The 26,561-nt window shown below is 36.4% G+C and overlaps 1 protein-coding gene across 1 annotated transcript in view; it reads right to left on the bottom strand.

Annotated features, from left to right (window-relative positions):
- NCAPG (non-SMC condensin I complex subunit G) overlaps positions 1-26,561 on the bottom strand; it is a 46,255-nt gene that overhangs the window by 17,284 nt on the left and 2,410 nt on the right. Inside the window, exons 3-13 of the mRNA XM_002709370.5 lie at positions 26,099-26,327; positions 23,726-23,871; positions 15,122-15,206; positions 13,408-13,600; positions 12,837-12,986; positions 11,982-12,122; positions 10,410-10,533; positions 9,113-9,199; positions 8,620-8,799; positions 5,448-5,558; positions 4,665-4,784 (exon numbers count right to left, since the gene is read on the bottom strand). Coding sequence (XP_002709416.1) covers positions 4,665-4,784; positions 5,448-5,558; positions 8,620-8,799; positions 9,113-9,199; positions 10,410-10,533; positions 11,982-12,122; positions 12,837-12,986; positions 13,408-13,600; positions 15,122-15,206; positions 23,726-23,871; positions 26,099-26,327 — 1,566 coding nt within the window. The remainder of the gene's footprint in view (positions 1-4,664; positions 4,785-5,447; positions 5,559-8,619; positions 8,800-9,112; positions 9,200-10,409; positions 10,534-11,981; positions 12,123-12,836; positions 12,987-13,407; positions 13,601-15,121; positions 15,207-23,725; positions 23,872-26,098; positions 26,328-26,561) is intronic.

Below are 26,561 nucleotides of genomic sequence, written 5' to 3'. Positions count from 1 at the left end.
CCTCATTTTCTAAGTGCTTATATATCCCTTATTTCAATTTTTATTACTAAAACTGAATAAAAATGACTAATTAGAACCTAAAAAAACCTAAAAAGGACTATTTACCCTCCAACAAAAACCACAGCTCTTTCCCGCCTATCTACATCTTCCAATTATAGACTTGAAAATACCCTTATAAAACAGTAAATCTATTCAGTGCTTAACTTTTAAGATTTATTTATTAATTTATTTGAAAGGTGGAGTGTCCGAGACAGGAGAAGCAGAGAGAGATTTTCCATCCATTGGTTCACTCCCCAAAGAAATGCAACAGCCAAGGCAGAGCCAGACTGAAGCCAGGAGACAAGAACTTCATCCGGGTCTTTCACATCTTGCACTGCTTTCTCAGGTGCATTAGCAGCAAACTACATCAGAAGCAAAGTAGCCAGCCAGAATTCTGAAACGGGAATCAGTTATCCTAAGCAGCAGTTTAACCCATGGTGCCACAACACTGGCCCCTCAGTAATTAACTACTCCTTTTGATCATGGATCCTGCTTGAGGAGTCTAAATAAAAGCTCAAAAAATTTCACTGCAGAATAATATAAAAAGATAAGCAAATTTTTCACACACACAGAAAGTTTTCAAACATTAATAACCCCTGAAAAAAATTTAGAGATAAAAGTTCTTTAAACAAAATTTTTTTAACTTTTAAATCTATGGCACTATTGCTATTGACTGATTGGATCTGGGGAAAAAATAATTGTGAAGTGTTCTTAATCAGGAACATCACTTAATCTGTCACATCAATTTGATGCTGACAATTCCTGATCATTACACAAAATTAAAGAGAAACAGTATCAAGGTCTCTCATCAAGTAGGGCAGGAGTTTACGTTAAATAATTCCAGAATGTTCGAGGGCATTTTTTAAGTGTTAATTTATTTTCATGTACTTGAAAGGCATAGCAGCAGAGAGACAGATTATCTTCCATTCACAGGTTCATTCTCTATATGCCTGTAACTATCAGGACTGGACCAGAACAAAACCAGGAGCCAGGAACTCTATCTGGTCTCCTATTTGAGTGGCAGGGACCCAAGCACTTGAGCCATCACCTGCTGCCTCCCAGGATGCATTAGCAAGAAGTTGGATAAGTGAAGGTGCCAGGATTTGAACCAGCACTTCAATACAGGATGCAGGCATCCAAAACAGCAGCTTAATGGATTGTACCACAACACTCACTCCAAGGGCATTCTTTAATGTTAAATGATTTTGTATGAAATCACCAAGGCATTTATTATTGATGTTATGAAAGCAAAAATTAAAAAGATCACAAGTCTTAAAGGTCAAGTGAACTTAAATATGCCTTGAGAAGTTCTACACTATTTCCTTTTGCCACTGCATTAAAACGTTTACATAATTGTCTGACTCCAATCTCTTTTATCAAAGTTCCAACTTGAGTGTAACAATTCAAAAATTTTCAGCAGTATTCATAATAGTATAAGTGTATCTTAATGAATGTTTTACCTCATATTTAGAGCCAAAAAGAACTTTTTTAAGATTCATTTATTTATTTGGAAGTCAGTTAGAAAGAGAAGAGTCAGAAAGAGTTCTTCCATCTGCTAGTTCACTCCTCAGATGGCAGCAACAGCCAAGGCTGAGCCAGGCCAAGCCAAAGCCAGGAGCCAGGAGCTTCACCTGGGTCTCCCACGTGGGTGGTAGGGGCCCAAGCATTTGAGTCATCTTTTGCTGCCTTTCCAAGGTCATTAGTAGGGAGCTGGATTGGAAGTGGAGCAGCCAGGATCCAAACTGGCACCCACATCGGATGCTGGCATTATAGACAGCTCATCTGCTTTGCCATATTGCCACCCCAAAAGAACTACTTTCTAAGCTACACATAAATGAACCTTCCATACATTAAGTTCTAAGATTTTTCTTCCATGTAAATTTTTTCTTCTACATTCTAGCACCTCAAAGCTCATAATCAGAAAGCCAGGAAATAGTAGAGAACTTATGGATACAATTACAATCTGCCGTCCCCATTCATGGTTCTGCATCCAGAAACAACCAAATAAGGACTCAAAATATTGAAAAAAAATGCATTTGTACTAAAAATATACAGACTTTCTTCCTTGTCACTATTCCCTCAATATTACAAATAACAACTATTTACATAATATTTACAGTGCATTAGGAATTATAATTTAGGTATTTTTAAGTTATACAGGATATGCATAGGTTATACACTAATACTGTCATTTCACATAAAGGAATTAAGAGTCCAAGAATTTTGGAATCCACAGGTATGTGTGGGTGTATATGTGTGTCATGGAAATAATCCCCTACATATACTAAGGGCCAAGTGTACTTGGCAAATTTGTTTGAAAATGTAGGATTTTATTTCCTGGACACCTATAAAGCCTAAATTTCATAATTACGAGCAAAACTTCCTTGGAATTATTCACACAATCACTGATGCCAATACCTGCTATGTAAAAAGTAATGACTTTCTGTAATACATGGAGATTATTTCTTAATTCGAAACAAAACCAGATGATCCATCTGGACGAGTACCAAAATTTTTCTTGTAGTTCATTTACAAATGAACTTTTCACTATTTTAAAGATAATACTGAGGGCCGGCACTGTGGTGTAGCAGGTAAAACTGCCGCCTGCAGTGCCGGCATCCCTTATGGGCACCAGTTCGAGTCCCAGCTGCTCCACTTCTGATCCAGCTCTCTGCTGTGGCCTGGGAAAGCATTAGAAGATGTCCCAAGTCCTTGTACCTGCACATGCGTGGGAAGACCCAGAGGAAGCTCCTGGCTCCTGGCTTAGGATGGGCACAGCTCTGGCCATTGCGGCCAATTGGGGATGGAAGACTCTCTTTCTCTGTGCCTCTCCTTCTCTCTCTGTAACTCTTTCAAAGAAATAAATAAATCCTTAAAAAAATAAGATAATACTGACATTCCGTATTACCAAACAGAACTCAACAGTAATAGCAATTTTTCTGTGATAACAGCATAGGATGAAAAATACAAAGAGGCATTAGGAATCTTCATCACTACATATTATAATGAACTACTTAGCTGCCAATCTGTCCATGAACTCTCAGAAAATTAAAGCAAAATCCTGAAATATCCAGGGATTTTTTTTTAACAAAAGTATGGTTTTAATTTTTCTCCTTTAATCAAGCTACAGGCCAGTCTGGCTAATTCTAGGACACATGACTTTATCAAGATCTAATTTTCTTCTTGCCAATGTCATATGCAACGTTAAAGTGCGTTACAAGATAAGAGAACTATATTTGGGAAAAATTCACCTTACTGGTTGAGTCTGGTCTTTTAAAATAATTTTTTCAAGAAAACAATGATCCATGTCATCATAAGTTATTTTCAAGACAGGTACATAGGCTCTCCTTTGCTTTAGATAGATAGATAGGTAGATAGATAGATAGATACTTAACATGGATACCTTACTGGTTCTGTCTCTTTAAAGAACTCTGCCTAATACCACCCTTTTCATGATCCCAGTAACCACAACTCTGATCCAAGTCATCATCATCTTTTTCCAGAATTGCTGAATATCCTCCTTATTAGCATTCCTGTTTCCATACTTGTATCCTTATAGTTAGTTAATACTACAGATTGGCAAACTATGCCCACAGGCCAAAGCCAAATACTACTGGTTTTTAACAGCCTGCTAGTTTGGAATACTTTTACATTATTGAACAATTGTACAAAATTCAAATTCCAACGTCTCTAAATCAAGTTTATTGAACTGTCACACTCATTTATGTAACATCTACAGCGGTTTTCACACTAAGACAGAACTGAATACTTGAGACAATCACATGGCTCACAAAGTCTAAAATATTTTCTCTCTTGCCCTTTACAGAAAAGGTCTGCCAACCCCTCTCTAGTCTACCCAATCTTGTACCCAATCATATAACAATCTGCTCAAAGCCCTCCAATTTCTTCCCATCTCGTTCACCAGTGAAAACTGCTGATCTTTAGTCTGTAAATTCCTAGAAGACACAGGCATCCTGCAAATCCTTTTTCCTACTATTCTTCACTTTGTTTCAATGTTTCCTATCCAGGTATCCTCCTGCTCATTGAGCATGCCTAGCAAAGTACTATCCCAGGGCCCTTCCTTGCCCTTCACTTTCCTTGGAAAACCAGATATCGACTAGGTTCACTCCTTTGCTTCTCTCTGGGATGGGCCCAAACATCAAATTTGTATTTACCTGAATTATCTTATTTAATCCTCAACAAATCTGGTTGTAAGGGCTATCTCCACCAAAATCCCCCTTTCTCTCTTCTCACTCCCTATTCTCTTTCTTTGCTTTATTTTTCTCTGTCATATTATATACATACATGTTTCTTCTTCTAAAATGTAAGCTCCATTAGGACAACTTTCTTCTTCTGTTTGTTTATATTACCTACATACCTTATTTTGTCTAGTTCTAAATCAGTACTAGCACATAATATTCACTCAATAAACAGTTGCTAAATGAATAATAGTTTCTTAACTGATATTTCAGCATTTTACAGTAACATTTTAATAAATCAAAAGATAAAAATTGAATTATGATAGATTTCCCATCATCTTCAGAATACAGAGTATGAGAATTATCATCACACGCACACAGTATTCAGAAAATATAGTCAAGCTTTTGTCAAAAAATAAATCCTACCTGCAACAGCAATACAAAATGTTTACTTGCAAAGTCCTGATTCTGTAGTCCACAGCATCCCAAGCATAAAACAGCCAGATTTCTTACTACAGGATGAACACTTATTATTCCAGGAAGAATCTAATATAAAAAACAGCATGTAAAATATCTCAATAGTTTTTAACAAGTAAATGATAGCATTTTGGATACATATGAACAAAAATGTTATCTGTATGTATTTAATATATTAAAATTAATTGTACCTGCTTATTTTCATTTTTTGTAGACTCTAGAAATTTAATATTACATTTGGTTTAGGCTAAATTCCTGTCAGAAAATGTTATTTTAGAGTTCTGCAGCACTCATGTCACTATAGTCAATACAATGGGAATTACCTATGACAGGTTACTATAAAAGTTCTTTAAATATAACACAAATTCCTTTCACAGGGCTCATAATGTCAAATTTGTCAGTCTTTCTATATAGCAAGATTCCAATACTTAAAATATTCCTGCTATGTTTCAGTATTTCTTCTTACTATTTTAAGAACATAGACATTCTGCATCTCTTCCTAATATAAAACTTTTTCAAACCTTCTAAAAGAATCATAACTTATGTATCAGGTCCTTTGCCTGAATTATCTTATTAATCCTCATAATAAAGTAGCCACTGTATACATATTTTTCACAATTTGCATTTATTTGATGTTTAAAATACTAATATTTTTATTAAGTGCTACTAAACAACTTATAAAATGAGGAAGGAATAAGGTATAATAAACCCTCTATTTAGCTACCAACATACCAAAGATTCAATGATCCCATTCATGGTTGCTCCTATACCTGTTGAAATGGACATCTGTTTCAATAGTTCATAGCACAAAATCAGACACTTCTGTAGAGTTTCAGCATCATTCTAAAATAAAATACAACATATTCAGCATTAGTAAGAATATCTTTTGCCTATCCCTTAAATGTTTGCTTTCTCAGAGCTTTGTCACTCAACATATGTATTCCCAGAATGATCCTATCTGGTCATACAGCTTAATTTATTATCTATGAGCTAGCCCAGCTATATTCTAAATTTCAGATTAATATATACAATCGCTACCTTTTGGATAGTCCATAGGCTCCTCGAACTCAACCTATCCAGAAAGGAATCAACTCATTGTTATTCACAACTTTACCCCTCCTGCTCTACCTTCATAATGTCACCACCATGTACAAGTTGTTCACACCAAATAATCTAGGATATATATATATATATATATTTTAAAGATTTATTTGTTTGAAAGGCAGAGTTACAGAGAGGCAGAGGCAGAGGAAGAGAGAGGTTCACTCTCCAGATGGCTGCAAAAGCCAGAACTGCACTAATCCAAAGAAAGGAGCCAGGAACTCCTTCTGGGTCACACCCGTGCGTGCAGGGGCCCGTGAATATTGGCCATCTTCTACTGCGTTCCCAGGCCATAGCAGAGGGTTGGATCGGAAGTGGAGCAGCTGGGACTCAAAGTGGCACCCATATGGGGTGCCAGCACTACAGGCAGTGGCTTTACCCACTATGCCACAGCGCCAGCCCCAGGATATATTCTTGACTCTGTCTTCTTCCTATTACCAATTCCCAAATAACCTCTCAAAGCCATTGCTTCTTTCCATGTGCAGTCAGTTCAGCCTGCCATCATCTCAAACCTAAAAAAAGACTCCCAACTATTGTGCCTGTCTACCCCATACTTTCACTCCTTTGTAACATTTCTGAATGAGTGGCCTTATAGAACAGGTAACGAACACTGCCACTTAAAACACTATTAGTTCACCATGAATTCTTGAGTGAGGCCCAAATTATTTAATTTTACTTACATAAGGCCTTACATGACTTGGTCATTACTTTTCTCCCATATTTATTTTTAATGTTTCTGTCAATTCTTTCTTTTTTTTTTAAAGATTTATTTTTATTTATTTCAAAGACAGAGTAAGAGAGAGAGGTAGAGGCAGAGAGAAAGGTCTTCCATCTGCCGGTTCACTCCCCAAATGGCCGCAACAGCCGGAGCTGAGTTGATCCAAAGCCAGAAGCCAGGAGCTTCCTCCGGGTCTCCCACATGCGTGCAGGGGCCCAAGGACTTTCCTAGGCCATAGCAGAGAGCTAGATCGGAAGAAGAGAAGCCAAGACATGAACCAGTGCCTTTTTGGGATGCTGGTGCCACAGCAGGAGGCTTAGCCTACTATGCCACAGCAATGGCCCCAACACAACAGGCCTCTTAACCTTCTGGACTATCACACATGTCATCCAACATGTCTATAACATAACCTTAATAAATTAATAAGCAGCAACCTAGAGCCACAGTTTGGATTTGAATCCTGTCTCTACCATTTACTGTATGTGTGACTTTGGACAAATTACTTGCCATTAATACAATGAAGATAACAGAACCAACCTCACAGGGTCATAATGAGAATTGAACAAATTCACACTTGTTGCACTATCACAGAAAAAGCATCCTTTAACTGTTGGCTTACATTATTCTTATTCAAATCTCAGGTTAAAACATTCTTCTTCTAGGGAAGCCAACAATACTCTATCTGGGTTAGTAACCACTTCACAAAATCTGTATACTTCCCTGATCACAAAGGGACATATAAAAAGTCAAAGAAAGTCAAGTTAAAGAGTTGATATTAATTATAATAGACTACCTTTGCTAATATTTTCTTAATTGAAACCTGTAGTTTGTTATTTTTCAGATAACTTATTTTCAGTATTTACACTATATTTGCTTCTCAAATAATCCATTAAGCTATTGGGTACTGGTTAATTCTCTGCCTGCAGCGCAAGCATCCCATATGGGCACTGGTTCTAGTCCCGGCTGCCCCTCTTCCAATCCAGCTCTCTGCAATGGCCTGGGAGAGCAGTAGAAGATGCCCCAAGACCTTGGGCCCCTGCACCCATGTGGGAGACCAGGAAGAAGCACCTGGCTCCTGGCTTTAGATCAGCGTAGCTCTGGCTGTTGCGGCCACCTGGGGAGTGAACCAACGAATGGTAGACCTTTCTCTCTCTCCGTCTCACTGTCTGTAACTCTACCTCTCAAATAACTAAATAAAATCTTTAGAAAAAATAAGCTATTAACTGAAAATAAAATTCACTCATTGGGAAGATGGGGTGTTGGAGCAGGAATGTTTATCTAGAAGTCAAAGACATAAGTTGTGAAATTCTCCTTTAAACTCTTTTCTGGCACAGCATTTTCTTAACAAGAATACTCCAATCAGCAATTCCAAAACCAAAAGTATAGCAATAAATGTTCATTAGGAAAATTAAGATCCTAAAAGATATGAATTAAAGTTAACAAATATACTAATTGATACCATTATGCTATATATTAAAATAAGTTCACAGGGAAAGAAATAATCCATTTAAAAGATAAATTTAATAAATAAGACTTTTAAAAAAGACTGCTGAAAACTTTAAATGTTATTAGACATCAAATTGAATGTTTTATTAAAAAATAACAAAGCTGCTTAGCTTTTTCTAAAAACATAAGAGTAATTAAGCTTTAAAATACACAAGCATAATGGTATGGTTTCCATAGAAATTCTTTTCCTAGCAGTAGAAAGGATATGGGTCTTCCACAAAAAAGGGAAAGATGAATGCATTTTCCTTCTAACCATTTAAAACAAGAAAAACAGAACTCGGAAGTAAATCACTATGAGGCTAATTTCCCTGGCAAAGAAAAACAACCTTCAGATCCTAAAGATTAGCATGACAAGGGAGCAAATAAATCCCTAACTAAAATAATTACAATTAATTAAAGCCTTTCAAAATCCAAAAATACAAAGGAACAGAAAAAAATTTTTTCATTTTAGTTCATTTTGTAGTTATTAATCCCTCAAAGGTCAATATATTCTGGCAATTTTATGAGTTAAAGAAGATAAGACTTAATTGAGATGATTAATAACAGATACAGATGAGATTTACCATGAAAAATGTATACCTTCTCTATGTGGACTTCTTTAATTTCAAGTTGCTCTGTCTCTTTCAATAGCTTTATTTTGGCATCCTCTAGTGCTTTTATTTCTTCTTTTAATTTTGATGCCTGATTAAAATCTTGTAAAGTAATGCAATTTTCCAAAGCTTCTTTCGCTTCAATAAGTTTAACTTTCATTTCAGCCACCTAAGAAAAGATATAAATTATTTGTTTAAACACGAAACAAAAATTAACATGATTATCTATAGCAAGCTGAAAAGTGTTATCTAATAGCTCAGTAACCAAGAATCTAAGCAGTCAGGCAGATACAAAGTTGTAACCTTCCAGATACAGGGTTCAGCAAGTTGTTCAGAATCACATTTTAGATACTTGTAGTTTAATAATTAATCAATAATTTGACTCTGTGAAAACAATTTCAAAACTAAAACAAGAAGAAATAAGAGTTGCACAACTACATTATATTCAACTCATTATACATTTTTCTAATTTAGAAGACTACCTTGACTTCTTTTTTTCTTGCTTCAGATGGGTCATTAACACCAACAGTAACAATGGGTGCTCGAATCTCCGAAATAACTTCTGTGACCTGATAAGTTATAATTCAGAGTACATGCTTTAACACATTTATATCAGCAAATAATACCAAACCATTATATAAAATTCCAAGTAGTAACCACCATCTATTGAAAAACAGGGCCAAATATACATATAAAAACAGCAGACATGCTATTAGACTATTTGAGAAAAAATAAATAAATAAATAAAAAGACCAAACAATAAATATTTCGGACTAAAACCTAAAACTGCTTGAAGGTAAAATCAATAGGCATATAGACATTGAAGATAAACCACACTTCATGTAAGAATGAATTATGGTGCATAAGACTGATTATAGACATTAGCAACTAAAATTCTCTGCCTAAAATGATCCAACTCCTCCTTTGTTCAGTTCTGTGCAGTTAAGTATAGAAAAACAGTATATTCTTAATTCTTCTTTTCCATACATACAACATAAGGAAATACTTTCCTTTCAGAGCTTCTTGAACTTTGGAGTTGGCTATTTCAGGTAAAAAGCTGTCTCCAGTAAAAGTACTTAAGTGGTTGCTGGATAATGAAAACTAAGGAAGTTGTAGATGTGTAAGTATGTACACATAAGGAGAGGCTGGAAGAGACAACCTCTGAATTAACCTACAAGTCAAATAATATGATTTTATGGAAAAAAAAAAAAGATCATACATATCTACCCTCTTGGCTATTCCAAATAAAAAAATTAAAAAAAAAAAAACTTCAAAAAATAGTATAGTAGAAAATACTTATTTGTGTATTTACCAAGCATTTTATGCATATTATCTCAACAATAGAAAAATAGGTTTCAGTGTTAATCCTATTTTGCAGATAAATAAAGAAGCTAAATAACTTGCCCAAAGTCACAAAGACAAAAAGCATCAAAAGGGCTTTGAACCCAAGTTACATATGACCTGAGCAAACTCTCCAATACCCTAATGTCCAAAGCCTCATGGACAAAACCTCATCCCATTTTTCTCCTCCTCCCAAACCTGGTCCACTTCAAATTCATTCAACACAGTAATAGGCATACTAAAAAGAAAAGATTGACTTGTTTTACTATGTGTATGGGAAGGGGAGAGGCCAGAGAAGGAAATGTGATTTTAAGAAATTTAAAAATTGTTACACAAAACTAAAACAAAGCAAAAACAAAATTAAAAGTTCTAAAAAGAAAACAAACAATCTTCAACGTCAGTTACCAAAACTTTTTATCAGTGAAGAAAATAACTTACAATTTGTGTTCTCTTATTATCATCTATAATGATGTGGAGTAGTCGCTCAACAAGAAAAGAAATTAGGGATATTGGGGTAGTGGGTAAAGTAAGAATTTCCTGTAAAATAGCCAGCAGCCGTTTCCTGCAGTCAAAAAAGAATAAATTTAAATATCACTGACAGAATTCATTTTATCTCTAATAGTCACACACTCCAAAGACTTAATCACATGTCTCTGTTCTCTCCTTTAATCACTATAGGTATAAAAATCCAGATATACAGACTTTAATTCATATTATACAGTACTTGATTTTTATAAACCACTCTATAATCTCCAGTAAATAAACAATGACAAAATACCAGAAATAAATAAACCTCTTATGCAGTAGTACAGCAAGTCCTCTTAGTGATAAAAACCAACAGAGATTTTTAACCAAAAATCCTGCAGTTTATTTACTCCAAAGAAATTGAATGGTACATATATAAGTAACCATACAAACACATATATACATACATACACACACACAGACACACACACACACACACACACGGGCAAATAAAGACATTTTGGTCAAGGACAAACCATATATATGATGGTGGTCCCATAAAATAATCTAACAGAGCCAAAAAGTTTCTAATCTTAGTAACACGATAGCAAAGCCACAGTAACATTGTAGCTCAACATATTACTCTGTGGTGTTACTGGTATAAACAACCTTATCTGTCAGTCATATTAAGGCATAGAACATATTATAAAGCACAATATATAATACTTTATAATAATAAATATAATAAATGACCATGTTGCTGATTTATCATTATTTTAGAGCATACTTCTACTTATAAAAAGATTATTTACATTTTTACAAATAATTTTATGATGTTTCACTGGCAGCAGCCTTGTACACATCACATTTACTATGTCTCTTAATTGCACTGAGAGGCCACATCTAGTGATTGGTCTATACCATATAGGTTTGTGTAAAAATACTATATAATGTCCCAACAGCAATGAAACTGACTAACTAAATATTTCTTAGAACATTTCCCAACTGTTAAGCAATACATGTTGAATATGGGTGTACACTCCCATATATGGATACACAGGGCTGGTGCTATGGCATAGCAGGAGGGTTAAGCTGCTGCTGGCAGTACCAGCATCCCATGTGGGCACTGGTTCGTGTCCTACCTGCTCTGCTTCCAATCCAGCTCTGTGCTGATGCACTTGGGAGAGCAGAAGATGGCTCAAGTGCTTGTGCCCCTACACCCTCATGCGAGACCCAAAAGAAGCTCCTAGTTCCTGGCTTTGGCCTGGCCCAGTCCCCACCATTGCAGCCACTTGGGAAGTGAACCAGTGGATGGAGGATCTCTCTGTCTCTCCTTCTCTTTCTCTCTTCTATAACTCTACCTTTCAAATACATAAATAAGTATTTTTTTAAAAAGAAAAAAAATAGAAGAGGAAGGAAAAAAAAAAATTTTATAGCACTACAGAGACACAACGTAAATATATTTAACCGTATTATAACATGAAAATATTTCAATATAGGAAATTAGAAGAGCAAATTAGAATAAGTGTTAACTTTTAGATATACCTTCCTCCTTCTTCACTGGTATCCAAAGACTTAATAATTAGAATCAACTGTTGACCTATGAACTCTTTTGTCATCAAATTTTCAATATAGGAAAAATCACCCTTCTGTTCTTCATTAACAACAGGAATGCTCTTGATGTAACTGAAACAATAAGTAGAATCTTTTACAAAACATCAAAGAGATGTCAACATATCCCTCCCTCTCTGCTAATATCACTTTCAAATAAATAAAATTAATCTTAAAAAAGAAATTCTGCTCTCACAGGAGGAACTAAGCTCTTTACATGACAATTTTCAGTAACTAAAAATTAATTTCCAGAGAATCAGGCCCATAATTCATATTAAATGGAAGCTTTAAAGAAAATGCATTAGGGACAGGCATTGTGGTACAGCAGTGAAGACACCACTTTGGAGTCTCAAAAGATTCAGTTTCCTAATATTGTGCCTAGGAGGCAGCTCAAATACTTTTGCAATACCTCAGCAGAGTTGAGTCCTGATAGAGATGAAAAAACACATGGACCCCAAAATCTTACTATCTGGACATTTCAAAAGAATTTGTCAATAAATTTCACAAAGTAACACATCATTACCAACTTTATGGAGAAATGTTCATATCACATCTAAACAGTCTTGAGGAAACTATCCTAAAAATATTGACTCCGCACTTTCAGTATACTGACTAGCACAAGATATTCTTCAGACTCAATGCATGTCCCCATTTATCCCTGTATATCCAAAAACAGAGGAGTTTTAAAATTTATTTCTAGTTAGATATGATTTTGAGAAAGGAAGCAGACATGTTGACATATGTAGCAACATAAGCACAATCCAAAAAAAAAAATAATAATAACTTTACCTCAGTAAATATTCTGCATATACCACAGGCTCTGGCAAAATCTGTTCCAAAAATTCTTCACCTTCATCTCCTTTTGATTTCAAATGTTCACACAGGGCACGCCAATATAAAGCAATTTCAGGAGTTAAGGTTTCAACTGGAATCAATTTCCTTATGTAAAAGGAAGAGAACACAAGAAAGCCTGAACTTTATATCCAGGTCAAATAACTGAACCGATTATAAAAGTAGGAATGAGAAGCAGATTTGAGTTATAACCATCATTCTTTTAATTACAAAATCATTAATTTAACAAAAATGAATCAAGAACCTTAAAAAAAAAAAAAAAAACAAGGAAAGCAGGCATATCATAGAGTTATACATTTTCAGTTTATTTCATGTTATGCTATTGGGATTTCTCATGGAAAGTTAATACCTAAAACACAGTAATAAAATGAAGGAGGAAACACAGCTAAAGTATAGAATCTATGCTAAATCAGTTCTAAAGGGTGGGGTTGGGAGTGGCAGAAGGGAAAAATGATAATCTCAAAATAAAGAAAACAAAAGGAACAGATAAAATGAATGCTTTGTGTACCTGCCATCATTGTTTTTACAGATTCCCACCAGTTCATTGAGAGGAGTCACCGAAAATAAGGCACTGAGGACAGAGATTGCCACTTCGGATGAATTTTCAACATCTAGCCGATGCAGCAATTCTAAGATATTTCCTTCGGTGAATCGCAACCAGCCTTGGAGAAGATGCTTCTTCACTGCGTGTTTCACTGCATCTGTTCAGTCATTTGAAGCATAGGTGAACAAAGGCTCCCTCTAGCTTCCAATTTCTGTATTCTGTCTGCTTCAATTAACTTTCATTAGATCAATGTTAACATAAAGTTAATATTTATGATATAAATAAGTAGAGCTTAAGAGCACATTCAAGGGTCTGCAGTGCCAGCATCCCATATGGGCAGTGGTTCAAAACCCGGCTGCTCTACTTCCTATCCAGTTCTCTGCTAAGGCCTAGGAAAGCAGCAAAAGTTGGCCCAAGTTCTTGGGCCCCTGCACCCACAGAGGAGCCCCAGAAGCTCCTGGCTCCTGGCTTCAGATCAGCTCAGCTCTGGCTGTTAGTCATCTGGTGAATGAACCAGCAAATGGAAAACCTCTCTCTCTCAATGGTTCTATCACTGTAACTGTCTTTCAAATAAATAAAATAAATCTTTTAAAACAAAGAGCACATTAAAGAAAAAAGGTATAATGATATTGCAGAGGTCACTATTATGCTCACTTCCAAATAAAAATGGAGAAGGTTCAGCACTAAATTCCAACCACTACTCCAGCCTACTCCTCCTCCTCCAGATTCAAAAAGGGGCTTCAGGTGTTAGTCTAGTAAATATAATATGTATTATTTTATTTGTTGCTTGACTTCATCTACTACATATGATTATTATTTGGCACAGTACATCATACATCACTGAACAAATCTTATTCTTAGCTTTCTATATATTTTTTAAGTTTATTTGAGAAGCAGAGAGAAAGGCAGGGACAGAGTGAGTGTTCCCATCCCAATTTACTTCCCAAATGGCTGCAACAGTCCCCAGCCAGAGATGAAACCAGAGCCAGGAACCCAGAGTCTCCCAAATAGGTGGTAAAACCCTAATTACTTGAGCTATCATCACTGTCTCAAAGAGTCTGCATTAGCAGAAAGCTAGAGTCAGGAGATAAAGGCAAGAATCAAATCCAGATACTCCAATGTGGGATGCAGGCATCTTACCCACTAGGCTAAACACTGGCCCTTAGTTTTGGCTTTTAAGATCATCCTAGTCATTAGTTCCCTGAGAATGTTTTCAAACTCAAATTGATTTTCTTGCCAAAGCAAAATTAAGCCATCTTTTCTCATGTGAGTTACAAATTTTAAAAATATTCCTATAAATACACTCTCTAGTTTAACAGGAGGGGTGGAAAAAACTAGGAAAACTACTAGTCTGACTATACCTAATTCTTGTTTCTGATGCACAGAACACATAAACAAAAATAGAATGTTTTAAAGAGAAAATGTGAACAAAAAGAAATCCTAATGCACATGAACTATACAGACTTAAGTATAGCTTTCTTCATCTGTAAACACAGATGAAATACCAAGATCTTTAACCCTAGGATATATTTTCTATGTAATAAACAAAAATAAGCTTCACTATGTTTATAGGAATGATAGGCTTCCTCAACCTATTTTATGACATTTATTTCCTAAGCCTTATTAAGCCTGACCTCAAAAGAAACTAAAGTTTTAGATATAAAGATGTGTATCTTACCTGATCTGTCATTAAGACCTTGTTGAAGAAGCATGACTCTCTGAGCAATGGACATAGCTCTCATATGAACCTTTTCAGCTAAAACCTTGAAAAGATAATAAGATGGTGATCAAACAACACAATTTGTAGATCAGATAACTAGTCATATTACCTTAATCTTAGAAAATTACCCAGAATCTCAAAAAATTTACATTAAATTATTTAATATGGTAAGATTCCACCTAAATTACCTATATTCTACTTCAAAATTTTTTCGTACAATTTTTTTCAATTTATTTGAAAGGCAGAGAGAATGAGAAATCTTCTACCCACAGGTTCACTCAAGGAAAAGTCTGGAACTCAGCCGGCACTGTGGCTCAGTAGGCTAATCCTCCACCTGCGGCGCCAGCACACCGGGTTCTAGTCCCAGTAAGGGCGCCGGATTCTGTCCGGGTTGCTCCTCTTCCAGTCCAGCTCTCTGCTGTGGCCCTGGAGCGCAGTGGAGGATGGCCCAAGTGCTTGGGCCCTGCACCCCATGGGAGACCAGGAGAAGCACCTGGCTCCTGGTTTCGGATCAGCGCGGTGCGCTGGCCGCAGTGACCACTGAGGGGTGAACCAACGGAAAAGGAAGACCTTTCTCTCTATCTCTCTCACTGTCCACTCTGCTTGTCAAAAAAAAAAAATTAAAAAAAAGGAAAAGTCTGGAACTCAATCTGGGTCTCTCACATGAGTAGCAGGGACCCAACGACTTAAGCTGCCTCCCAGTATGTGCATTACCAAGAAGCCATAATCAGAAGCAGAGCGAGGTGGAGCCAAGATGGCGGAATAGTGAGGGCGCGCACAGATAGTCTGGGAAAAGATAGTTTAATAAAAGTGGAGTTATGGTAGCCTCAGGAAAAGGATCAGGGAAAAATCAGAGCAAACTCTTCCGGATCTAGTGGCTGTGACTCGGAGGACCTACGGGGAGAGCAAGGTTGCCCTCCGCGTGGAAGCCGAGCCACGGGAGCAGCAGGACCCGCCAGACCCACCGAGTCTGTGCGCCAGCGCTGGAAGGGGAGGTGAGACAAAAACCTCTTGGTAACCCGAGACATTGGCGGGGAAAGGCAGAAAGAGCCTGCAGAGAACGAGGCCTGAAACCCCATTGGGGAAAGTTCACCAGGCTGGCCAGAGGAGAGAAAAAAATCGAATAAATAAGGGGAACCAGCACAGACATTTAGCCTCTCTCTCCACTCACCTTACAAAGCTGAGCAAGACAAAGGGCAGGCGCCATTTTACATAAGTAAAGTGGTGCCTGACATTTTGCATATGTAAAGCAGTGCCCCTCATTAGCCAAGCAGAAAAACCTGACTCTGGTAAGCAAACAAATACCCACAGGAGCCAGATTTCATACATCAACTACTCTCAATTCCACTCAGCAGTGTGGAATTACTTCCCAACTGAGTCAAAAAAAAAAAAAAAGAGAGAGAGAGAGCAAGAGCAAGAGAAAGCAAGAGAACAATCAGGGTGAATCATCTCTGGCACACCCTTAACCCTGAAGAACCAGAGCTCTCTGGCCACACCCATCACAGCCTCTAAGGATCCATCAAAAGCAGACAGCCCTCTTAATCTAGAGTCACAGTATAATGAGAAAAAAACAAAGAATATCTCCAATATGCCAAACAAACGCAAAAGCCGAGGTAACAAGAACAAGGAAGACACTATGACGCCCCCAAATGAAATAGACACCCCAATTCAAGATTATGAAGATGATGAGATAGAAGAAATCAAGAAGCGGATCTCAAAAAATTGATAAGAACATTAAGAAGTTCTCAAAAACAAATTCTCGAACTACAGAAATCCTTAATGGACAAGATAGAAAATCTCTCTCGTGAAAATGATATATTAAGGAGGAATCGAAATGAAATGAAACAACTAGTACAACAGGAAACTGTGATAGTGATGAGAAATCATAATGAAGTGAAGAATTCAATAGATCAAATGACAAACACATTAGAGAGCCTTAAAAACAGAATGGGTAAAGCAGAAGAGAGAATATCAGACTTAGAGACAGAGCACAGGAAAATATACAATCAAACCAAAGAAAAGAAGAGGAAATTAGAAATCTAAAAAATATTGTCGGGAATCTTCAGGATACTATTAAAAAACCCAACATTCGGGTTCTAGGAGTTCCTGAAGGCATGGAGAGGGCGAAAGGATTAGAAGGCCTTTTTAGTGAGATATTAGCAGAAAATTTCCCAGGTTTGGAGAAGGACAGAGACATCCTAGTACAGGAAGCTCACAGAACCCCTAATAAACACGACCAAAAGAGATCCTCACCATGACACGTTGTAATTAAATGCACCACAGTGAAACATAAAGAAAAGATCCTAAAATGTGCAAGAGAGAAACGTCAGATTACTCTCAGAGGATCTCCAATCAGACTCACAGCTGACTTCTCATCAGAAACCCTACAAGCTAGGAGGGAATGGCGAGATATACCCCAGGTACTAAGAGAGAACAACTGCCAGCCCAGAATATTATATCCTGCTAAGCTCCAATTTGTGAATGAAGTTGAAATAAAGACCTTTCACAACAAAAAGAAATTGAAAGAATTTGTCACCACTCATCCAGACCTGCAAAAGATGCTTAAAGATGTGTTACACACAGAAACACGGTCATCAATATTAAAGAAGGTAAATGAAGGAAATCTCACAGCAAAAGATCACAGGAAGTTCAAAACATATATCAGAAAATATCTTTGGCAAATGGCAGGGCAAAGCTACTACTTATCAATAGTCACATTGAACGTGAATGGCCTGAACTGTCCAGTTAAAAGACACCGATTGGCTGATTGGAACAAAACCCATCTATTTGCTGCTTACAAGAAACGCATCTTTCCAATAAAGATCCATACAGACTGAAAGTGAAAGGCTGGAAAAAGATACACCATGCCAACAGAAATGAAAAAAGAGAGGGCGTAGCCATCTTAATATCAGACAACATAAATTTTACCATAAAAACTGTTAGGAGAGACAAAGGGGGAACACTATATGATGATTAAGGGATTAATTCAACAGAAAGATATAATGATTATCAATTTATATGCACCTAATTACAGGGCACTGGTTTATTTAAAAGATTTGTTAAGGGACTTAAAGGAAGACTTAGACCACAATACAATAGTACTGGGGGACTTCAATACCCCACTCTCAGAAATAGACAGATCAACAGGACAGAAGATCAACAAGGAGACAGTAGATTTAAATGACACTATAGCCCAAATGGATCTAACAGATATATACAGAACTTTCAATCCTACAGCTAAAGATTTTACATTCTTCTCAGCAGTACATGGAACCTTCTCTAGGACTGACCACATACTAGGCCATAAAGCAAGTCTCAGAAAATTCAAAAGAATTAGAATCATACCATGCAGCTTCTCAGACCATAAAGGAATGAAGTTGGAAATTAGCAACTCAGGAATCCCTAGAGCATACGCAAACACATGGAGATTGAACAACATGCTCCTGAATGAACAATGGGTCATAGAAGAAATCAAAAGAGAAATCAAAAATTTTCTGGAAGTAAATGAGGATAACAGCACAATATACCAAAACTTATGGGATACAGCAAAAGCAGTGTTAAGAGGAAAGTTTATATCAATAGGTGCCTACATCAAGAAATTAAAAAGGCACCAAATAGATGAGCTTTCAATGCATCTCAAGGATCTAGAAAAACTGCAGCAAACCAGACCCAAATCTGGTAGGAGAAGAGAAATAATTAAAATCAGAGAAGAAATCAACAGGATTGAATCAAGAAAAACATTACAAAAAAATCAGCCAAACGAGGAGCTGGTTTTTTGAAAAAATAAACAAAATTGACACCCCATTGGCCCAACTAACTAAAAAAAGAAAAGACCCAAATCCATAAAATCAGAGATGAAAAAGGAAATGTAACAACAGACACCACAGAAATAAAAGAATCATCAGAAATTACTACAAGGACCTGTATGCCAGCAAACAGGGAAACCTATCAGAAGTGGATAGATTCCTGGACACATGCAACCTACCTAAATTGAACCAGGAAGACATAGAAAACCTAAACAGACCCATAACTGAGACAGAAATTCATACAGTAATAAAGGCCCTCCCAACAAAGAAAACCCCAGGAACAGACAGATTCACTGCTGAATTCTACCAGACATTTAAAGAAGAACTAACTCCAATTCTTCTCAAACTATTCAGAACAATCGAAAAAGAGGGAATCCTCCTAAATTCTTTCTATGAAGCCAGCATCACCTTAATTCCTAAGCCGAAAAAAGAAGCAGCATTGAAAGAGAATTACAGACCAATAGCCCTGATGAACATAGATGCAAAAATCCTCAATAAAATTCTGGCCAATAGAATGCAACAACACATCATAAAGATCATCCATCCAGACCAAGAGGGATTTATCCCTGGTATGCAGGGATGGTTCAACATTCGCAAATCAATCAATGTGATACACCACATTAACAGACTGCAGAAGAAAAACCATATGATTATCTCAATAGATGCAGAGAAAGCATTTGATAAAATACAACATCCTTTCATGATGAAAACTCTAAGCAAACTGGGTTTGGAAGGAACATTCCTCAATACAATCAAAGCAATTTATGAAAAACCCACGGCCAACATCCTATTGAATGGGGAAAAGTTGGAAGCATTTCCACTGAGATCTGGTACCAGACAGGGATGCCCACTCTCACTACTGCTATTCAATATACTTCTGGAAGTTCTAGCCAGAGCTATTAGGCAAGAAAAAGAAATTAAAGGGATACAAATTGGGAAGGAAGAACTCAAACTATCCCTCTTTGCAGATGATATAATTCTTTACTTAGGGGACCCAAAGAACTCTACTAAGAGACTATTGGAACTCATAGAAGAGTTTGGCAAAGTAGCAGGATATAAAATCAATGCACAAAAATCAACAGCCTTTGTATACACAGATAATACCACAGCTGAGAAAGAACTTCTAAGATCAATCCCATTCACAATAGCTACAAAAACAATCAAATACCTTGGAATAAACTTAACGAAGGATGTTAAAGATCTCTACGATGAAAATTACAAAACCTTAAAGAAAGAAATAGAGGAGGATACAAAAAATGGAAAAATCTTCCATGCTCATGCATTGGAAGAATCAATATCATCAAAATGTCCATTCTCCCAAAAAGCAATTTACAGATTCAATGTGATGCCAATCAAGATACGGAAGAAAAAATGATGCTGAAATTCATATGGAGACACAGGAGACCTCGAGTAGCTGAAGCAATCTTGTACAACAAAAACAAAGCCGGAGACATCACAATACCAGATTTCAGGACATACTACAGGGCAGTTGTTATCAAAACAGCATGGTACTGGTACAGAAACAGATGGATAGACCAATGGAACAGAATAGAAACACCAGAAATCAATCCAAACATCTACAGCCAATTCATATTTGATCAAGGATACAAAACCAATCCCTGGAGTAAGGACAGTCTATTCAAAAAATGGTGCTGGGAAAACTGAATTTCCACGTGCAGAATCACGAAGCAAGAATCCTACCTTTCACCTTACACAAAAATTCACTCAACATGGATTAAAGACTTAAATCTACGACCCGACACTATCAAATTATTAGAGGGCACTGGAAAAACCCTGCAAGATATAGGTACTGGCAAAGACTTCTTGGAAAATACCCCAGAAGCACAGGCAGTCAAAACCAAAATTAACATTTGGGATTGCATCAAATTGAGACGTTTCTGTACTTCAAAAGAAACAGTCAGGAAAGTGAAGAAGCAACCGACAGAATGGGAAAAAATATTTGCAAACTATGCAACAGATAAGGGTTGATAACCAGAATATACAAAGAAATCAAGAAACTCCACAACATCAAAACAAACAACCCACTTAAGAGATGGGCCAAGGACCTCAATAGACATTTTTCAAGAGAGGAAATCCAAATGGCCAACAGACACATGAAAAAATGTTCAAGATCACTAGCAATCAGGGAAATGCAAATCAAAACCACAATGAGGTTTCACCTCACCCCAGTTAGAATGGCTCACATGCAGAAATCTACCAACAATAGATGCTGGAGAGGATGTGGGGAAAAAGGGACACTAACCCACTGCTGGTGAGAATGCAAATTGGTTAAGCAACTATGGAAGTCAGTCTGGAGATTCCTCAGAAACCTGAATATAACCCTACCATACAACCCAGCCACCCCACTCCTTGGAATTTACCCAAAGGAAATCAAATTGGCAAACAAAAAAGCTGTCTACACATTAATGTTTATTGCAGCTCAATTCACAATAGCTAAGACCTGGAACCAACCCAAATGCCCATCAACAGTAGACTGGATAAAGAAATTATGGGACATGTACTCTATAGAATACTATACAGCAGTCAAAACAATGAAACCCGGTCATTTGCAACAAGATGGAGGAATTTGGAAAACATTATGCTGAGTGAATTAAGCCAGTCCCAAAGGGACAAATATCATATGTTCTCCCTGATCGGCGACAACTAACTGAGCACCAAAGGGGAAACTTGTTGAAGTAAAATGGACACTATGAGAAACAGTGACTTGATCAGCTCTTGTCCTGACTGTTGATGTACAATGTAATACTTTCTCCATTTTAGTATTTTTTTTTTTGTTCTAGTACTATTGGTTGAACTCTGTAATTAACACACAATTAATTATTCTTAGGTATTTAAATTTTAACTGAAAAGTGATCCCTGTTAGGAATTTGGAAAACATTATGCTGAGTGAAATAAGCCAGTCCCAAAGGAACAAATACCACTAGTTCTCCTTGATAGGTGACAACTAACTGAGCACCAAAAAGGAAACCCGTTAAAGTGAAATGAACACTATGAGAAACAGTGGTAACTTGATCAGCCCTCGCCCTGACTGTTGATGAACAGCTTAATACGTTATCCCTCTTAGTTTTTTTTTGTTTGTTTGTTCTACTTAATACTTTTGGTTGAATACTGTAATCAATACACAATTATTCTCAAGTGTTGAAACTTAACTGAAAAGTGATCACTGTTAAATATAAGAGTGGGAATAAGAGAGGGAAGAGATGTGCAATTCGGGACATGCTCAAGCTGACTTACCCCAAACGGTAGAGTTAGAAACATACCAGGGGATTCCAATTCAATCCAATCAAGGTGGCATGTACCAATGCCATCTCACTAGTCCAAGTGATCAATTTCTGTTCACAATTGATCATAATGATAGGACTAAGAGCCAAAGGGATCACATAAACAAGACTAGTGTCTGCAAATACTAGCTGATAGAATAAAAAAGGGAGAGAACGATCCAACATGGGAAGCGAGATACACAGCAGACCCATAGAATGGCAGATGTCCTAAACAGCACTCTGGCCTCAGAATCAGCCCTTAAGGCACGCGGATCTGGCTGAAAAGCCCATGAGAGTATTACAGGCATAGAAAGCCAAAACACTCTGGCAAAAAAAAAAAAAAAAAAAAAACTAAATGAAAGATCTCCGAGAGTGCGATCCCAGTGGAAAGAACAGGTCATCAAAGAAGGAGGTACCTTTCTCTGAAGGGAGAGAACTTCCACTTTGACTACAACCTTGTCTAAATATGATCAGAGTTGGTGAACTCAAAAGACTTCCATAGCCTTGGCAACTCATGACAAGAGCCTAGGGTGATTACTGATGCCATAAACAAGAGTGTCAATTTGTAAAGTCAACAACAGGAGTCACTGTGCACTTACTCCTCATGTAGGATCTCTGTCCTTATTGTGCTGTACATTGAGATTTAATGCTATAACTGTACTCAAACAGTATTTTTTACTTTGTGTTTCTATGTGGGTGCAAACTGTTGAAATCTTTACTTAATATATGCTAAACTGATCTTTTGTATATAAAGAGAATGGAAAAAGAATCTTGATGTGAATGGAAGTGGGGAGAGAGAGGAAAAGGGAGGGATGTGGGTGGGAGGGAAGTTATGGGGGAGGGGAAGCCATTGTAATCCATAAGGTGTACTTTGGAAATTTATATTTATTAAATAAAAGTTAAAATAAAAAAAAAGAAGCAGAGCACTCTTGATAAGGAACATGGGCAACCCAGCAACATCATATCACTCTGCTAAATGTGCAACCCTTCATTAAAATCTAATCACAAAAATCATTATTGTCTATCAAGTATTTTTCAAAAGCACTTCAAGAAAATGGCTTCTTTTAAGAATATACGTACAGGCCAGCGCCGCAGCTCACTAGGCTAATCCTCCACCTGCGGCACCAGCACACCGGGTTCTATTCCCGGTAAGGGCGCTGGATTCTGTCCGGGTTGCTCCTCTTCCAGTCCAGCTCTCTGCTGTGGCCTGGGAGGGCAGTGGAGGATGGCCCAGGTTCTTGGGCTCTGCACCCACATGAGAGACCAGGAGAAACACCTGGCTCCTAGCTTCGGATCAGCATGGTGCGCCGGCTGTGGCATGCCGGCCACAGCAGCCAATGGGGGGGTGAACCAATGGAAAAAAGACCTTTCTCTTTATCTCTCTCTCTCTCTCACTGTCCACTCTGCCTATCAAAACAAACAAGCAAACAAACAAACAAACAAATATGCCTACAGAAGATCCTGGACTGACTTACCTGATAAGCCAGCTTTCTGACAGCTTCTTTCACATCTTTAGTGCGTCCTACAATTTTTGGCAAAGTCTTTGCTGATGGTGCAATACATGATAATACTGCCCGCCTCACTTCTGGGTTTGAATCATTTTCAATCAAAGTAGTATATGCTAAAAATAAAACAATATGCTTTAATAATACAGAAATTACTTAACAATCACAAAATCGCCCACATTCTGATATTTTTAAAGTTTTTAAAATGATAAAAATATCATTTTCTATTCTCACACTTTAATTTTAGTTAAAAAAATTTTTTTCTACTAACCTCCCTTCTAAGGATAGAATGAGAAATTAGTTAATGGACTGGGCATGAAAGCTAAAACTGAAAACAAATAGCACTAAAAAGACATAAAAAATCTATAAAATTATGTTTTTTTGTAATCCTCAACATCTAGCAATAAGCTTAGGACATTATTAGGCATTATTTTAAACAGATAAGGCTTTATAAAGGTTCATTATTTTGATTTTTTAGTAAGTTCTAAAAAGAAATAGTTTCTAGCATTACTCAGTGAAACAAAATCTGCTTCTCATATTTAAACATTCATTCACCTGTACTTCTCACATCTTCTGTTTTTATTATTAAGACATATAGACTATCAAACATGTTTTGGGCAGTATTACTCTATGAATCATTTAATATTAAAATATATTGATTATAAAATTGGTAAGAAAGACAAAAAACAATGAAATGTATGTGTGTACAAAATATACCTAGGCATATATGGAAAAACTAAAGATGATTTATCTTTATGACCCCATAGATAGATTAAAGGTCTCTTAAATAACAGATTAAAAAGCATAAATTCTAACAGCAGAGATTAAGCATTAGATTTTCTGTTAAACAAAAGATACCCCACAGCCTTCAGAAGAAGCAATTTACAATTCATATAACCTAAAAAATTCCTTTTCAGAATAAATAATTCTAATAAATCAATTAAAAATTATTTTTTAAATTAAAAGCCCAGAAGAAAAAGGAGTAAAACACATTAACAGGCACTATAGAAAAACACAGTCACAAGACATTGAACAACATTTTGTTCAAGGACAGCCATATATTAGATAGTACTTCAAATTATAATGGGGCTGAAAAAGCTCGCATAGTGACACTGTAGCCATCCCAATGTCAGCACTAGACACTCATTTATTTGTGGTGATGCCAGTCATACAATATCATCCTTCCAGTCACAGAAAAATATAGCACATACAATTGAGTACAGAATATAAAACTATAATAATGATAATAAATGATGTTACTGGCTTATGTATTTACCACACTGTATTTTCACTGTTAGAGGACTTTTTATAGTTAACAAAAAAAAAAAAAAAAAAAAAAAGGTTACAGACAGGTGTTTGGTCTACTATTGCTTAGGATGACTACATCCCATATCAGAGTTTTTGGGTTTAAGCTTCCTGGTAATACACACCCTGGAAGCAGCAGGTGATGGCTCAAGTCACTGAGTCCATGTCACCCACATGGGAGACTTCGCTCAAGTTCCTGGCCCCTGGCTCTCAGCTTTGGCTAATATGGGCATTTAGGTAATAAATGAAAAGGTTGGGAGTGAACTCTATCAGATTCTCTTTCAAAGAATAAAAAAATTTTTTAAGATTACTGTGAAACAGTATGCCATGTTACACAGTAGCAGTTTCATAATCTCATCTCTTGATCAAGAGGCCTCACTGGGTGACTGACCTATACCATCTATGTTTGTGTAAATACATCTTATAATTTTTTGCAATGAAGAAATTACCTAACAACCTATTTATCAGAACATGTCCCTGTCATTAATCAATTCATGAATAATTAACTACTAAATATATGAAATACAGTAAAAAAATTAGTGTATCAATATGAATGGATGCTAGAATTACAAATATATTGAGAAAAATATAGTATGATCCACATAAAAAGATAGACAAAAGTTAATATTTAGATATATGTAATTAAGTTGTCAAACTAGATTCTTAATAAAAATTTTTTTAAGTATGAAAATAATTAGCCCAAAGTTAAAGATAACAGTTACCTCTGGCGGAGAAGTATACAACTGGAGAGAGATGATGTGAAGCAAGATTCAAAGGTACTAATGATATTCTACTGTTTTAATATGAGTGGTTCTTACTTGGACATCTTTTATTATTTAAACTTTATTGTTTATATCTTATTTTTATTTTATATTTGTACTTTGATCTTTATATTTTAAATCTCATTATTTAAATCATATATTCACTACCTACACTCTTCCATATACAGACATACATGTACTTCATAATAAAAAAATTCAACAACTAAAAATTTTTAAAAATCAACAAAACCGAAAAAATTTAGGAAACTAAACATACCATCAATCACCGGACATTCATCATCCTTAGGATCCTGAAGTCGTGAAAGAGCCAGAACTGCCTGTATTCTCACATTTGGAATCTTATCCTTTAATCTAATAAGCATAGCTTCATTAATTTTATCAAACAAATGATCATCAATCTGGGCATTTTCTGGCATACTTCCCAAAAGCTTGTTTATGAGCTGGCATACTCTAAATCTGACTGCATTGCTATTTGCTTCATGAGACTAAAACAGAAACAAATCAAAATTTATTCACTCATATCATTTTTAAGCAATGCATATGACTTGAACTTTCTATAAGAATTTACAACAGTAACTCCTTAGTTGCAGAAGTGGTTAACGATCACGGTGCAGTAAATAGATATTTTGTATATAATCAAACACAGCCTAGAAGAAATATTTGCTATAACAACACATTGCTCTTGGGGCACTGCCCTGGCTCACTTGGTTACTCCTCCG

This window comes from Oryctolagus cuniculus, chromosome 2 (genome assembly GCF_964237555.1).
Source record: "Oryctolagus cuniculus chromosome 2, mOryCun1.1, whole genome shotgun sequence".
In the NCBI taxonomy this organism is placed as follows: domain Eukaryota; kingdom Metazoa; phylum Chordata; class Mammalia; order Lagomorpha; family Leporidae; genus Oryctolagus; species Oryctolagus cuniculus.
Note: the sequence above shows the minus strand (reverse complement) of the source record. Positions and strands in the feature narration are given on the sequence as shown.